The sequence below is a fragment of the Microtus oregoni genome, unplaced genomic scaffold, assembly GCF_018167655.1.
Source record: "Microtus oregoni isolate MIOR12 unplaced genomic scaffold, Mior012 000026F_ref0000081, whole genome shotgun sequence".
Classification (NCBI taxonomy): Eukaryota; Metazoa; Chordata; class Mammalia; order Rodentia; family Cricetidae; genus Microtus; species Microtus oregoni.
In genome coordinates, this window is record NW_024543085.1 from 29,499,245 (window position 1) to 29,516,289 (window position 17,045).

General features: G+C 43.3%; 1 protein-coding gene across 1 annotated transcript in view; it reads left to right on the forward strand.

Moving 5' to 3' along the window:
* Lrguk (leucine rich repeats and guanylate kinase domain containing) overlaps positions 1–11,997 on the forward strand; it is a 113,721-nt gene extending 101,724 nt beyond the window's left edge. The window contains exons 17-20 of the mRNA XM_041675561.1: positions 5,442–5,530; positions 7,309–7,434; positions 10,233–10,381; positions 11,800–11,997. Coding sequence (XP_041531495.1) covers positions 5,442–5,530; positions 7,309–7,434; positions 10,233–10,381; positions 11,800–11,930 — 495 coding nt within the window. The 3' untranslated portion in view covers positions 11,931–11,997. The remainder of the gene's footprint in view (positions 1–5,441; positions 5,531–7,308; positions 7,435–10,232; positions 10,382–11,799) is intronic.
* Positions 11,998–17,045: the final 5,048 nt, after the last annotated feature.

Here is a 17,045-nt window from a genome sequence, read left to right on the forward strand (position 1 = left end):
TGGCTTTTGTATCAATCACTCTGTATACAGAAAGAGCCATTAAAACAGTTCCCTGAGTTCTTCTAGGCGGATATCAAGTCTGTTTCATGCTGAGGCACTGTATTCAAATCATGGTTTTCCTTGTTTTCGTCACGTGTTCTCAGCATTTGTTAGATCTCCACATCGGAAATATTTGTCCTTTTTTTCCAAATCCCTTGACCTCTTTCTTTCTTTTGGATTTTCAGGTTTTTTTTTTCTTTACCCACTTTCTAGTTCTCTTAAGCTATTCTCTCTCTCTCTCTCTCTCTCTCTCTCTCATACTTGTATTTCTTCTGGTTTAGTTGTTTCTGTAATCATCTTTTTCTGTGTATTTCTAGTTCATTCCAGAGTTCTGCCACCTCATTTGTGGGTTTTGGTTATAATATATCTGTTCTGTAATGCCATGTGTCTTTTACTTCTGTCTTTGCGTTTACTTTGAAGTACCAGATTACAGGTTTCACCTGCTTTGTGTGTAAGCGTTGTCTGAAAAGGAGGTGTTCGCCTATGTTTTCCCCTTGGGATAACGTGTGAAATTGGACTAGATGCTTTCTGATGCCCACTATGTGAAGTTAGTTTTCTCAGAGTTTCTGAAGTGACCATGGTTTCTTCAAACAACCCTAAATATATGGCAGTTCCCCTCCCGAGCTCTCCTGGCAGTGTCCGCTGCCTGAGCTCTACCTCAGTCTAAAACTTCCTTTCTTCCTGTTGATGCTGTCCCGTGAAATGTGTATCCCGTGCTCCTGGTGTCTCTTGTGGGTGGCGCTTTGAATGAGATGTCTCCGCCTTCGCAGGCATCTGAATCCTCGGGTCTCAGTTGGATCTCTCTATGGGCAGGTTTAGGAGGTGTGGCCTTAATAGAGGAAATATACCACTTGGAGGCCTGCTTCGAGGTTTTAAAAAGGCATTTCCGGTATGCCCTCACCCCCCTCTCCTGTGTTTGGTGAAGATGTGAGCCCCGGCTCTCAGCTTCCAGCTCCCACCAAGTGTCTGCCGCCTCTTGTCATTCCGTTCTCATCAGATGGACCCTCTGGAGTCATAAACCCCAAGTAAGGGCTTCCATTGGCCATGGTGTCCTGTCACAGCAACAGAAAAATAGCTAAGGCAGGGCGGGAGCAGTCCTCAGAAAAGTCTGAAAATCTTAGTTAATTCACTTCCTTTAACTGTGGAGGTCCTTCCTCACCCCCCTGGAGAGCGGGGCACCCCTGCTGTGTTTCAGCTGTGGGCTTGAAGGGATATTTGAACACCTGGTTTTCTTGCAAATTTTTTAATCTGGTTTTGATTTCACTATTTGGCTCCTAGTTTTTTTTTTTTTTTTTTTTGGTTTTTTTTTGATGCTTCCGTATATGGCTGTGATGAATCTGAATAGTTTTCACCCTCCCCTCCCCTCTGCCCCTCCCCCTTTCCCCACGGAAGCCTTTCTTCTTCCTAATAAGACCGGTTCCTGCCTCCGCATGTACTGGGTGTGTGTGGCCCACTGCGTGTAATTAGAGCCGCCTGTGTGAGCGCAGCTATAGTTAAGGCTGCCGTGTATTTTCACGCAGAGGCCGTGGGAGATCCAAAACTTACTTTGGGACTTGGAGTGGGGAGGGGTTAGCACAGAGATTGAGCACTGCCGAGCATGTGAGCCTGAGATTTTTATCCCCAGCACCTCCAAAGAAAAACAAAAATAAAACCCATGTTGACATTCCACCGGGAGGAGTTATCTGCCCAGTTACAGCGTAGTTTAAATCAGCATCAAATTATCAAAATAATAAGAAGAGCATAAGAGAAGTCACAGCAGTAAATGTTTGAACCCAGAGTGATTCAGGGCAAAAGAATGTATTATTTTGTATTTACATGACATGGAATAATAACCAAAAAGGAGCCAGCAAGCCTCCTTCAAAATGCTCAGTGGCTAAGGGCATGAGCTGCACAACAGAGACCCAAGCTCAGTCTTTCTTGGCGATACAGAAAGAAAGGCAATTGGCTAGGACTCTCTCAGACCAGAGCACCGCTCGACTCCAGAGAAGCCTCTTGTTGCGGGAGATGATAATCAACACAGAGACCCACTCCGGATCAGTCAATCCTAAAGGAGATGTTTTCATAAAGCCTGTCCTCTCAAGGCTCAGGTATCTATGTTGAAGAGAAGGCTGAAAAAACGGTAAGAGCCATAGGTGGGAGATGAATACAAAGAAACAGCACCTTCAGACACAACAGCCCTGGTGTACATATGAACATACAAACACCGGGACCGCACACACAAGACCCGCACAGCTTCCAACGGGACAGAGAAGGGGAGGGTGGACACAAAGGCCTGCCCCAGCCAAGGAACCGTTTGCCATGATACCTGCTGGGAAAGGGAAATTTTCTGCAATGGAGCATCCCTGGGCATATCAACCACATTCCAGGGCAGGTCCCAGGTCCAGGAGTTGTTGACCAACACAAAATGAGCTCTGTTTTCATGTGCTTCCTTTTACATGTTTGTATTTGTTGTCTTATTTTTTGTTTGTTTATTTTGATTTTCATTTTTTTGCGGTATTTTGAGAGAGATAAAAATCATAAAGTTGGATGGGTAGGGAGGTGGGGAGGAGGGACTTGGGAGAAGTTGAAGGAGAAAAAAGAATATAATGAGAATATATTATATAAAAAAATCTTTAAATAAAAATATGGAAAAAGAACCAACCCCACAAAGTCTTTCAACTTCCCACACAGGTACTGTGGCTTATCCCACCTCTCTCATAGAGTGCACATGTGTACCAATAATGTAAAACATAAATAGTAAATAAATAATCCTAAAAGCAAAATATTCACAGAGTTTGCTGGAGTATAGTTATTTTGTTTCAGTGTGAAGCCATGAAATGCATTTTTGCAGTTACTCACAGATTTTCCTCCGCGGGTTTGAATAGAGCTTGCTTCTCCTTTCTCGTGGTGGTGTAGCCTCCTTCGCCCTTTCTACATACATTTTCTCCTCCCGCCTTTCTAAGAGACACAAGCACTGGCTAGAGGAAGAGGAAATGCTCTTGGTAAGGCGATGCCCCCCAGAGAGCCGGTGTCCAGTGAGCTCCTGAAAACGTCCATGAGTCGGGCTCTAAGACTAATTTTAATTTCCAACACTTAACCTCAGCTTTTTCAAGAAAGGAGCGGCTGACGGCAAGTTCCACTCCCGTTCGTCTTAAAAAGGGAAATAGCATCCATTCTGTTGTTCAGTAAAGACAATTATTGAGCCCTCACTTTGTGCTGTGGGCAGGGCATACAGGAGTGATGCAATAGCCTGAGGGATATGTAGTCTTGGGATGTGCCGGCTTTGGCAGAGATGCCAATTCTGACATTAGTACAGAGCAGAGCCATGCCTATAGGGATGTGCTTGTAACAAAAACACATGTTTAGGATTACATCAGTGTCGTTCTCAAAAAAAAAATCTCCCCAAAGACATTACACCCTTGAAACCATGCCAGTTCCCAAGGCTCGCTGTGACCAGCTGTAGCTTGAACCCTGGCAAGCCTGTTTGCCGCTGTTCCCTCTGGGTTTTAAGTGGAAGCCAACTTACAGTGGGGTCTTGTCAGGAACTAGAGAGCCAAGCAGTGAGGCTTATTTCAGATTAAGTTATGATTAACGTACTTCAGGCGCACTTGCTGTATAAAGTACATGCTGCAACACACCTTAAATAATGGTTTTTATGTCAAATAAATAACCACTTGCTAAGTTTTGTGTAGTAAAGGAAGAACTTTATATCCAGGCACTTCAAGTACGGGGATGCAGTATCTGAATGGTTGCTAAGCAGGTCGCATTCCATTGGGGGATCTGATTATAAACACCTGTAGTGACTATAAAACAGCATGTATACTCTTTTTTCCTTTTTTTCTTTCTTTTTCCTTTTTCTTTTCTTTTTTTTATTGTCTTGTGCTTTTCCAGGTTCCTTTTAATAAAAAATAATAAACCTTTTAGATGAAAAAAATGTGTCTTTTATATTCTTGTATTACCACCCAGTGTTCCCTAAGTCTTTATATTGATCATGATGAGGGTGGAATACAGAAGGAACCCTCGATTTTTACTGTCTTCAAGCCATGCTTCATTATGGTTGAATGTTTGTTCAGTTACTTTATGTGAAAAGATAAAAGCCAACTCCACCTGAATGCCCTTCAGAAGTTTACAATCTCATAAGGAAGTTCTTAAAAAGTCAAGGCCCGACATGATAGCACACACCTGCTTTCCTAGTACGAGAGGCAGAGGCAGGGGGATCACTGCAAACCTGGTCTGTGTAATGAGTTCCAAGCCAGCTAGAATCAGACAGCAAGAACTCGTCTCAAACAAGCATAAAACACGTGATCAAGGAATGAAACTAAAATCTCTCTCTCTCTCTCTCTCTCTCTCTCTCTCTCTCTCTCTCACACACACACACACACACACACACACACACACCCCTTGCCTATCAATGCCTGAGGCAGGTGGATGAGCTGGCCCTGAGGTCAGAAGGGTGAGAGAGCTGCTCCTGCCTGCCACCAGGGGTAACACTCGGGAGAGCAGGCCCTGCACCTGGCTGGGCAGCACAAGGGAGCCAATCCCATTGGCAGAGGTGTGGGCGAGTCAGCCCCAATATGTGAGCATGGAAGAGTGTCCCCATTACTCACCTGTCATGTGGCAACATGGGCAGGAGAGAGATGTGTGCCGTTCCCCCCCCCCCCAATCAATGCCTGAGGCAGGTGGGAGAGCTGGCCCTGAGGTCATAAGAGCTGGAGAGCTATCCCTTGCCTCTTCATCTGCTGTAGCACGGAGGAGAATGGCCCCTACACCTTGTCTGGGCTAAGCAGTAGAGCTGACCTTGAGGACAGAAGGCAGAAGAACTGTCCTGCCCCTTGCTCATCTCTGCAATGGTCATCCAGGCAATGCAGGAGAACTCACCCCGGTGGGGAGGACAAGGGAGAGCTGGCAGGCTGACCAACCCTAGCCAGGCCCAGAATCAGGGTTATGAGTTGGCCCACCTCAATATTCACCCCATATATGATCTGCTGGGGCACATGAAGGGTTTAATCCCTAGTACAGATGGGCATGGAGGCACACGCCTATAATCCTAGCATTGAGAGATGATGGTAGGAGGGTCAGAAGTTCAGGGTCATTTTTTACTACTTAGTGTATTTGAAACCAGGCCACATGCATTAAATCCTGTATCTGAATAAATAAAAAGTAAAATTACAAATTAAAGATATTGTTATTGGTCAAATAAAATTTCCCTATTAAATTTTAGTGTCTGAAAAGTATTTGGCTTGTTTATAAAATTTGCTTTAATCTTTCACTAAAGAGCTATCGATTGTTTTTATGTCTGTCCGCCCTGTTCCCCCTTTCCTCTCATGTATCTGGAAATCTCTAGTAAGGAGGAAATGATGATGGCAATTTTGCTCATCTGACATCTTCTTCCCATTAATTTTCTGATCATGTATCTTGCCTAGGAAAGAGAGTCTTTCCAAAGACGGCACGAGACAGCCCGGCAAGCGCTCATGGGAAAGACGCCCCGTGGTCACACGCTCCTGTTTCAAAGGTAGTGATCTCTCACACCGGCTGATGCCTGAGTGATCTCAGATGACGTTCCAGTGTCTACATGTACCAAACGAACCCTCAATCATCCATACAGGCAGAGATCGCTGCACCCAAACGGACACTCGTGGTTCAGTACCAAACTGTTTCTGAAAGTTGGAGATCTTCATTTATATATTATTCTTTTAAGAGGCACTCTATGCCTATAACTGCTAGAACTGATGGGGTTTTTTTTTTGTCTGACTGAAAACAAAATGGCATTTCTAGTAGTGTTTGAATGTACGTATCCACCAGTAGCAAGGCTGTTCATGACTGAAGGTTAATAGCATCCTGTTGAGTTCCCTGTCACCACTGTCCAAACAATGGTAATTGTTTGTGGGGTCATAAATCCCAGAAGTGTGAGGACCATGGTGTCTTTATTAATCCATGAATTTTTGGTCCTGGGTATAAACTGTTCATGCCTGTCACATAGCGAGAGCATCATGGAGATTATGGACTGTGACAGTTATTGTTCTATTAATGACTATGTATGAAAAGGTTTAGGTTTTACTCAAAATAACCAGATAATGGGATAGTTACATATCTCTTGTTATTTTCTCATTAATGTCAAGGGTTTCAATGTTCTGAATTCTCCTTTCTATGTGACCTTTTAGAATATTTGAGTAATGACCATGTCTTAGCCTTTTGGCTGAAATCAGGTGTAGAATATTTGAGTAATGAAGTGGAGAAAGTCCCAGGTTTTATAAAATTGCTAAGATCAATAACCAAATCTCAGAAACAGCATTCAAAAGTGCTTTTTAATAAGCTAAGAATGCAAAGACCCAGGAAGCTGAACCTTAAAAGCCATTTGAAGTTTTCTCTGTGTTGCCTCTTTTGTCCGTGATACGTGTTGGGAATCTTTACTCAGTAGAGACGAAATTAAATTTTTGTCAATTTGCTATAACATCAATGAAAGTAAATTAATTTTCCCCACATTAGGTTATCTTTGAATGGTCCAATTCAAAACACAAGGCTGTGTGATATATATAAAGTGTGCTGGAGGGTTGGGCAGGTGGTAGCTAGAAGATACTGTCTCCCCCACCCCTGCATCTGAAGCCACCGCCTCCGTGAGCACTGGCAGCAGATAGCATGCATCTCCTTCACAGCCATGATCAGAGGACCTAAGCAGTTTTAAATACGAACTCCACATGGACCATCACAGCAGATGGATGCTGGGAACATACGTGCATTTCAGTGGAAGGTGGTCGCTGTGTACACAGCATCTCTAGCAAGGCTGAGGTGAATGCCGCAGGTTTATGCCTAGTTAATGATTATTTTTCTTGCAAGGCAATCTGAGGGAGCAGGCATAGCAATCTGACACATTTGAGAATAGATGAAAGATAATATTTCATAACTAGTATTTAATTCAGAATATAATATTAGAATTTTCAGAAATGTTTTACATGGGGACCGTTTCAAAGAATTCAATTATAACTGAAATAGGGAAATACCTATTTCAGTTTTTCTAGCAATTAGTATATTGCTATTTGGTTAGGCCTAGATGGACTAGGGTTATAATGGAGTGCACATGATTTGCCAGTATCAATGGTTTAATGGATAAGCAATGTTTCCAACAATATCTGTGTGTTTCACCTTCAAGTTAGGCTGCAAAGGGCAAGTTCCGAACTGAGTGATTCCAAGTGGATTCTACTGACATTTGTAGTTCTGTGGATGCAGTGGTCAGTATTTAGGTTTTGCATGTGTGTATACTCCATGGCACTATAGAATTGTTTCTGCTTTCAGGGGCCCAGTACCAATACCTACTGTCAGTGGCCTACAGTATTTTACAACATTAGAGGAATTACAGACAAGTTTTGAGTTCAATGAAGATCATGATAAAACTCCCTTTGGACCATACCCTGAAATAAGGTCAGTTGGGTTGAAACAGTTATTTTCTGCAGGTTTTTTTTTTTTAAATCGCGATTTTTATCTGTAAGCTTCAGAGAAATTCTGAAACGGTGCTGCAGGTCCGCCTGTCACTGTGATGCGCGAGGAGCAGACCTGCAGCGAGACGTGGAGCAGTATGAGGGAGGGGCACAGTAAGGCAGAGCAGGTGGAGATATTGCATCCAGCAGCGGATAAAACAAGAACACGGCAGTGCCACAAGTGTCCCTTCTGGTAGAGCGGAGGGGTATAGCCTCGTCCTGCGGTGACTCAGCGGTGACCTGGACTCCTGGCTTAGCCTTGTCCCTGTTCACCGCCTCTCGGTTCTCTCAGTTTCTCATTCCAAGGTCATCCAGTAGCTTTTCAATAACAGCCTCTTTAATGTGGAAGTGAGCCAGCTTGGTGCCTGTAATTTGCAACCAACGTCTCTAACTAATGCGCCATCGACGGACTGCTGACATTTAAAAGGCCATTTCAAGGTCCTAATGTTCTGATATTTCAAAAGGCGGTACAAATGCTGCATACAACAGGTTGCTTAAAATTTTATTTCGAGAGGGCCGGGGAGGTGACCTAGTGGGTAAAGTGCTTGCCACACAAGCATGAGGACCTGAATTTGGACCCCCAGCCCCCAAAACTGGGCACAGCAGTGCACATCTGTAATCCCACAACCCAGAAGACACAGTCAAAAGGATCCTTGGGCTCTGTGGGCCAGACAGTCTTGCTGAATAAATTTGGTGAGAGACTCTGTCCAAAATAAAGGTGAGGAATAATTGAAAAAGACATCTAGTGGCAACATCAACCTCTGACCCCCACACGCACACACATCAGCACACAGACACATAGACATAGATGCAGACATGCAAGCATGTGTGCGCAAAACACACACTTTTTTTTTTTAAAGAAATTTAAATGCCATTAGGGGCTGGCAAGGTGGCTTAGCAGGGAAAGCGCTTGTGCAAGCCCGATGGCCTGAGTTTGAGCCTCAGAATCCACAGAGAGATGAAACATGAAGAACAGCTCCATGGAGCTGCCCTCCGACCTCCACAGACGCTCTGTGGCTCACACGCGCGCACATGTGCTCTCTCTCACACGCACTGAGAAATGAATTTGACAGTTACTGAAATGTTGTTGGAGTTCTGAAAAATATCGACGAGGAGGCAAAAGCTGTTGTGACTACTTATGCACATTTAAGATTAATAAAAAGTTTGCACAATGTGAGTTGGAAAAAAAACACCAGAGACCTTAACAAATAAGAGAGCAGAAGTTATGCCGTGTTTACAGAGGGCTAATAAATACGTAAGAGGAACACTGTTCAATCTTGCTTGTAATTGGAAAGCAGTTTCGAGTAATGGAGCACTCCCTGCTTGGTGAGTTAACAAAGCCTCTTACTAATTATTTTTTAAGGCAGAGCAGAGAAAGATGCTGTGAGAGGGTCTAGATTTTGTTGGGGGAAAAATCCACAGCGTTTTGGAAATCAGCTTGAAACGGTCTTAGTTTTGCTCTTTGTTCCTGTGGTAGTAACACACAGACATGAAGCAACTTGGGAAGGAAAGGACTTATTTCAGCCTCCACATCCAGGTGACAGTCCTTGGCTGAAGGAAGTCAGGGCAAGAACATGGACGCAGAAGCTGAAGTAGAAGCCATGGAGGGGTACAGCTTATAAGCTTGCTCCCCATGGCTGGCTGAGCTTGCTTTTTTTTATACAATCTAGGATCACCAACCCAAGGAAGGCCCTCCCCTTGGCCAGCAGGGGCTTCCCACATCAATCATTGATGGAGGAGGGTCTATGTGTTACTTTCATTGGTTAATAAAGAAACTGCCTTGGCCCTGATAGGACAGAAAATTAGGTAGGCGGAGTAGACAGAACAGAATGCTGGGAGAAAGAAGCAGATTCAAGCAGATGCCATGCCTCTCTTCTCCAAGATGGACGCAGGTTAAGATCCTTCCTGGTAAAACACCACCTCGTGGTGCTACACAGATTATTAGAAATGGGTTAAGCAAGATGTGAGAATTAGCCAGTAAGAGACTAGAGCCAAGCAGTGTTTAAAAAAATACAATTTGTGTGTTGTTATTTTGGGTATAAAGCTAGCAATGCAGGAGCTGGGCAGCGGGAAATGGCCCGCTGCTCCTCACTAAAGAGTGGAATCAAATGCCCCCATAGACATGCCCCATACCAATCTGATGGAGACAAATTGTGGTTCCCTCTTCATGGGTGACTCCATGTGGCAAACTGACCAGTAGAGATTACTTAGATCAGAAGTCTAAAAATTGTGTTTACTATGGGGCCACTTATTTTACTAGTGGGAATTGATAGTGTCTTGGTCTATTGAGGCTGCCATAGCAAAACACTATGGGTCGATATTATATAAAAACATAATAAATGTATTTCTCATACCCACATACCCACATGAACATACATGCATGTGTGCAGACGACACACATACATACACATACTCATACGAATACAAAAACCACACTTGTTTCTGGACTCCTAGCCATAGGATCTATGCTTGCTTGTTTTCTACACCACAGTTATGGTCCATGCTTTTCTCTTCATGTCCTGCATTGGGTTTGCACAACGGATAAGAAGGTTTTGCCATTGCATGCAGTACTTAGCCACGTCACCTGCTGCAGACACTGTTTAGAACTAGGTCAGTGGAGGCACGTTTGTAAATTACTGACCTGACCTGACAAACGTAACCCATAAAGCCATGGGTGTAAATTCTATGACTATTAGGAGATTTGAATCTCAAGACCATTTTCATTTTTCATGTTTTCTGTAGCAAGGATCCCCATAGTTCTATGAAGTATTCTCAGTTATTTCATGCTTGTCCGTGGTCCAAAGATGTTCCTTATGTCCAGCTCCCAGAGGGAGGGGTTTCTTCACGCCCAGGATCAGCAACAAGCGACGAAGTGGATGGGCCCTTAAAAGGTACGCATTGTTCTATGTGAGGTGTCTGTACTTACTGCCATAATCACGCATCCCCTCTTCTGCCCCTTCCCAGTGATTAGAGGGTCAATGACTGTGTCAAGTCAGAGGTGCCCCACTGTAAGAGATGAGGGACAGAGCTCTGAATGGTTAGTCACTTAGCAACTCAGAGTAGAAGCCACGATGATGGTTACTGGGGTCTAGGCCACAAGCTCTCGGGGGTGGGAGTGGTGGTTCTGAGGTGACTCCACCTAGTGAAAGTGGAGGAAGGCACAGAGGGTTTCAAATCGCTGTCCAGACTCCTGAGGAGGAGGGGTGGACGGGCGGAATTTTGACAGGTTTAGTGTTGAAGGATCCTGCCCATTCTTCCCCTGAACTCTCTTTCTTACTCCGGAGCACACATGCGAATGCGTGTGTCTGTGCAGAGACAGAGTGGTCACTGCACTTTTCCCCAAAGGCTGCGTGGCCGTGTTCACGAGTAACGCTGAGTGGAGAAGCTCTTAAGCAACATGAGAAACTGAAGGGCTACAGGTCAAAACGGGAAGGCCCCAAAGTCAGGATGGAAAGGGGCACTTTCCCAGTCACTGGTAGAGGGATGCTTTAGTTGGCAGAATTCCCCAGAACCTGGAGGATAGGAAGAAAGGAACTATGCCCAGCCCCAGGAGATGTTCTTCCTGGGAACAGGAAGAGAATGCTCTGGCCAAACCCCTACTCATGAGTGACTAGAGGATCTCGAAAGAAGCTAGAGGTCATAGTTTGCCCCAGCCGTGAGGACACAGTGGGTGGTGTTACCTAAGGGAAGGAAAGACTAAGGCAAGGGCCTGCCAAACAAAAGTATACAATCATCTCTGAGTGCATAGGAAGGAGAAGAAAGACCAGGTCAATTGACCATTCTTTCTTCTCCTTCTCGCCTCTATCTCCCTACCTGTCTCTTTCCCAAATCCATGACTTTGGTTTGGTTTTGTCATGCATTTAGATTAGCCAGAGTCATTTGTCTGATCGGTGGATGGGAACTACCCACTGGAGCCTGGGAGCAGGGGTAGGGGCGGGGGAGCTCACCAGTGGGTCCTCAATTGAAGGCAGTGACTCTCCCCCTTTCCCTGGTTCTGTCAGTAGGAAAGAGTTCTAAATAAATATTAAAAGAATTAAAATAAAAAATAAACAACTGTGGTAGATCCCTTGGATCCCTTGGATCCCTTGTCTCACATGTGTGATGCTCCTCCTCCCAAAAAGTTCTGGTCACTGGGCAAATCTGCACAAGTTAATCTTGTCCAACTGTGTGCATAAGATGTCGGGCTTCCTACTTTACCTTAGGATGGTATTTGTCGCTGATCTTTTGTGGTTAAGGAATTCTAAACTTATTTTCTTGGTGTACCAAGGGACTAACGGCATGCACCATCTTTTCTCTTGCTGTTTTCCAGTTCTGCACATACCATCCTCTCTACAGGAAAAAGCACCTGCCCAGTACAAAAGATACTCTGCAGCTCCAATAACTAGCCCAGGTTCCAACATCAAACCTACCCTTCCTCCAATCCCACACGGCCGCAGATAAACCGACGCTGTGAGCTCGGATCTCCACACATAAACCGGCACCATTGGCGTCTGATCTAAACATGAACAGTGGGAACCTTGTTCTAACGAAGTCCAGTCCTTCCATCTTATTCAGCTATGGCTCTCAGCCGTTTCTCATGCAACCAACTCATGACCCAAAAAAGATTCTAAATCCCTCAATCAATTTATATTGTGATTCTCTGAAAAGCATACTTTATTTATTTTTTGTTTGCAATATTAGCTATTCTTAACTTTTAAAAATGTCATTTGAAGTTTTCTTTTCCCACAACTGATTTTCCCAGCCACTTCCTGTTTTGAGATCTAAGATACCAAAATCTCCCAACATATTTCATTTTATGCACAGCATGACCTTTGGGTATATTCAACTAGGATTGTATGATTCAGATTTTCAGCATTATGACGACGTACTCAAGATATTAAGGTTTTTAAATTCTAATTATGAAAACATGATAGAGCACCATTTAACATGTAGTCAACATGGTATCAGTTGCATCTCTCAAAGAGAATGAATCAGTATAATTTGGGGAGCTTGTTAGTACCACTAAGGAATAAAAAAATATCTTAATTCTTTTAGTTCACCTTTTCTAGACCAATTATGTACTGCTTGTTATTAGAAATATTTTCAAACAACTTTCATTATCCTTGTGATTTCACTCCATGGTTGGCAGGAAAATAATACTGAGTACTTGAAGCGGGTCCTCAGTTAATGTGTGCCCATAAGGCTATCTTCACGACGAAAATGTCAGAACATATCCTTCTGGATTGGTGAGTGGAACCAAGACCCTCTGCACAATACTACTGCTATTGTTGACTCTGTTGACTATTTTTTATTACCTAATGGCATCCCCATCTTAAAACATTAGCCCTGCCAATAACCTTTTCTCCATAACAAAAATGCCACTCCAACACGATCTACTATTGGTTCCTTTCTTCCATCTACTTTAATTTACTACAAATTGGAGCAGATTGGACTTTGTGTTAGTTAGCTCTCTGCCCTGTGACAAGACACCTAAGATAAACAGTGTAGAGGAGGAAGGATTGACTTTGGTTTCCAGTTTATACCATGGGTCTCTGGTTCCATTGTTTTGGGTCTGAGACAGACAGACTTCTGTTTCTGCAGGAGCTTGAGGTGAAGAAAGTTGCTTACCTCAAGGTCACCAGCAAGCAGAGAGAAAAAGGAAGGACCCAGGGACAGGATGGAGTCTTCAAGAGTATTCCAAGGACCTGGTCCTTTCTACTAGGTCTCACCTACAAAGTATCTACCATTTTCTGATAGCCTATCAAACTGCCAACCCATGGGTGAGATCAGAACCCAGCAAGGTCTTGTTGAAAGCCAGCAATGACCTTTCTCCACATGTGGGACCAGCTGGAACCAGCATGTGGGAAGCAGTCATCCTCACCTCCTCCAGGGTGATGCTGAGGTACTTGAGGGGATCTACCTCTTCCTGGGGTGCTGGAAAGATGTTACACATTGTTTAAAAAAAAATCACTGTTGCCAGGTGGTGGTGGCACATGTCTTTAATCCCCCCCACCAGCACTCCAGAGGCAGAGGCAGAGGCAGGGGGATCTCTGTGAGCTTGAGGCCAGCCTGGTCTACAAAGTTCCAGGACAGCCAGAGCTGTTATACAGAGAAACCCCGTTTCGAAAAACAAAACAAAACTAACAAAAAGAATCACTGTCAGTGCTAACAGTAACATCCATAGGTTCATGTTATAAGCACCCCTAATGCTCATCTTACTGTAATTAAAGATATTGATGGGGGAGGGGCTATTTCACTTCATAATTGGCAACTTAGCAACTTGCCAGCCTTGAACAAAAAGACTATCCGTACATGGACACCTTGAGGAAACTACACAATAATCACAGCTGCTTGCCCTGCCTCTTCAAAGTGTATCCCCGGTCAGCACTCTTTCAGTTAGTCCTGGACTTCTGGCTATTGCAGAACTTGATGATGTTCTAACTATTTTCATCTAGGCCAAGGGAGAGTACTTCCTGTCTGACAGCATCCATTTATTCACAGAGGCAGAACTGTGTCCATCTCATCCTGTGCCAATTGGCTCCACCTCCTAGTACGATTATAGCATGTGGTAAGATTACCTCATGCCACAGGTTAAACCCTGACGTGAAGAAAACTTAATCTTATTCGCCAGTCCATTCGGAACAATCGCAGCCCATCTAAGATTGCTCCCTCTCTAGCTTTTCTTTTTAGATCAAAGCCAGCTTCCAGGAAGCCACAGTTGTTCAAAACATAAGGAGGTGTCAGCTGGCTAGTGGAAGAACTCACATTTGAATATATCCTGTTTGTCAGAGTCCTACCATTTCTACCATTCCAGGTCAATTGTATCAACCCTCCTTTTAAGGTAACTTTAGCTCATAAATGTACGTAAGAAGCCATATACTTCCTGCCCTGGGGTCAGTCTCAGCATGATCTGCTTTGGCGTCCACATAATCACCTTTCCTTGACGAGGTCCCACCAAATGGAAGCATCGGTTGTGTGGTGATCCTGCTGCCTGACAGAGCTATAGGTGAGAACCCAGCCTATGAATGCCCCCAATTCTCCATGCCCCACTCAGATGGGCTGTCTCTGCCCCTGAAGCTATCTATGCCTCTTGTCCCCTCTGTGGTGCTAAACTTAATCTGTGTATTAGATTTTCCATAACATGAAAATCATCAATTCCAAGACTCTATCTCAAGCCAATTAAATAAAAGCTCGGGTATCTCATTTGTTAAGTCTCCAGAACGAATCCCGTCTGCAGCCAGGTTGGGAGTCATTTCTCCAGAGTTTAGAGGGGACTTTCTAGCATGACCTTATCAGAACTATAAGATATTTTTGCCTTCAGTAATTTATGAGTGGTCCTCTCACCACACAACCTAATTATTTTGTCATAATTGTCATGACATTTGAAAATATGTTCTCTTCCCGAGTAGGCTTCTATTCTTTGTAAACGGGTGTGAATATTTGCCTGCATGTATGTCTGAGCCCCATGTGAATGCGGTACCTGCAGAGACCTCTGGGGCTGGAGTTACAGATGGTTGTGAACCAGTATGTGCGTGCAAGGAACTGAAGTCAGGTTCTCTGGAGGAGCAGCCAGTGTCGCTGTGCACTGAGCCATCTCTCCAGCCCCTAGGGTTACTATTTTTATATACTTTATTTTACTTTTACTGTTTAGTCAACCTTCTGGTCACATCCTTGTTCTTTCTATTCTAAGCTATTAGAGTTTTCTCCTACAGTTTTCATGAACTAGTCTATTACATATTAATTCTGTAGTTCTTATTTGTTATACCCACCCATCCATTTGTTATACTAATCCACTGCTGTTAGGGCGTATTTACTTTAAGTAGGCTTTTATGTCTGTTTTCTTATGTGGTATTTGCTTTGGTCTATTCATGAATTCTGGCTTCTGAAAGCAATATTCAGTGTTCAAGAAGGCTTTCTGTGGTACACTGTATAGAGATGTCTGTGTTGTTCATACAATAGCCATTTGCTTGGAATGTGACTTAATGTGTAATTACTTTAAATGTAACTAACTACTGTAGGAGATTGATGGCTGTCATGTTGAAAAGCCTAACACTGGAAAATTCCTCAAGATTTTACTCTTTGGGTTCCTATAGCTACTTTCAGAATTTTTTAGGGAGGTAGATTATGAGTAAATAAAACTACCTTTAAAAATAGCATACATTTTAAAATCTTTATCAATTTTATGTGCTATTTCCTTAAAGATTTGAAAAACCATCAGTGGATTTTTTTTAAAAAATTTAGTATGCAAAATGTTTCTATTTCTACTAATTAAGTTTTGTTAATTGTGCTATTTAAATTGCCAGACACATCCTTTTTTTATCAATTTGCTCCAGAATGCATAATAGCAGTATTTAGTGCCATGATATAATTATGTTTCTGTCCCTTTCTTATGTATCAAATAGTTTTTGTTCTATCAATTTTGATGTTATGTTAATTAGCCCATAGATGCCCAGCGCCATTGTTAAGAGCGCCCAGATTTCATCTGGTCTTAGTATCAAAGGGCCCCTTTGTTCCCCATTCTATTCTAGTGGACGGTTCTGCTTTGAACTTCCCTTTGGTGACAGCACCACCGTGCTCCCCTTCCCTTGCTCCACTCACCTCGCCTTTTAATCAAAGTCTTTGATTGCAGTCTCATTTTGGTCTGGCTGTGTTTCTTTAGCCAAATACAAGTCTGACTTTTACTTCAATTATGGAACAATGCTGGTTTTTTTAAATTTAGTTTTACTATAAATTCAGTCCCGTTTCTATCATACTGCTGTATATTTTCAGATGGGTTTGAGACTGCTGGGGCCGCATCTTTGTTGTTGGTGCTGTGTTTGCTTCCTTCCATCTCAGTGATGGGTCTGTCTTTTGTTGCCCACGTTGGTCCTTTCATCGTGTAAATTAAAACCTCTTTATTTCTTCTTCACAGTCCTAAAATTATCCGGTTCATTGAGAGTTATAGGCTCTGTATGGCATGGTGGCGTGTGCCTATAATCTTTTCGATTGGGAAGCTGAGAAAGGATGATTATGGAGTTGAGGCTAACCTAGGCTATGTGACAACTTCAAGGCCAGTTTACATCACACAAAAAGATCTTGTCTCAAAATAAAACAAACAAACAAAACCCAAGAGCTGGGGATGTAGTTAAGTAGTAGCATACTTGTTTATCACATACAAGGCATTGGGTTTGATTCATGATAGGAAAAAAAAGTCTTATAGATTCACTGTTTTTCCCAAATAAGCCTTTAAAACCCGTTTTTATATTAATAGTTCATTAAACCTGAAAATTTTGAGGACAAAACCCAAATCCACGATAATCCAATTGAAGCAAGCTTTATTTGGACGTGCACCTGGGCCTGGCCAGTCCGGCTGCCTCTCCCTAAGTCAGGATTTCAGGAAGCAGCCCCTGCTGGCCCCTTGAAATCCTTTCTAAAAGTGAGGTAAGATGCACATAGGGGCAAGAGTGGGCTGTTATACATTGTTAGAAGAACACAATGGAAGGGAAGGAACAAGAGTAAGGATGTGCACAGTGTGAATGGGGCCGCACGTTCAGTGTAGGTGGAAAAACAAGCTTTACCATTTACATCAGCTCTAAG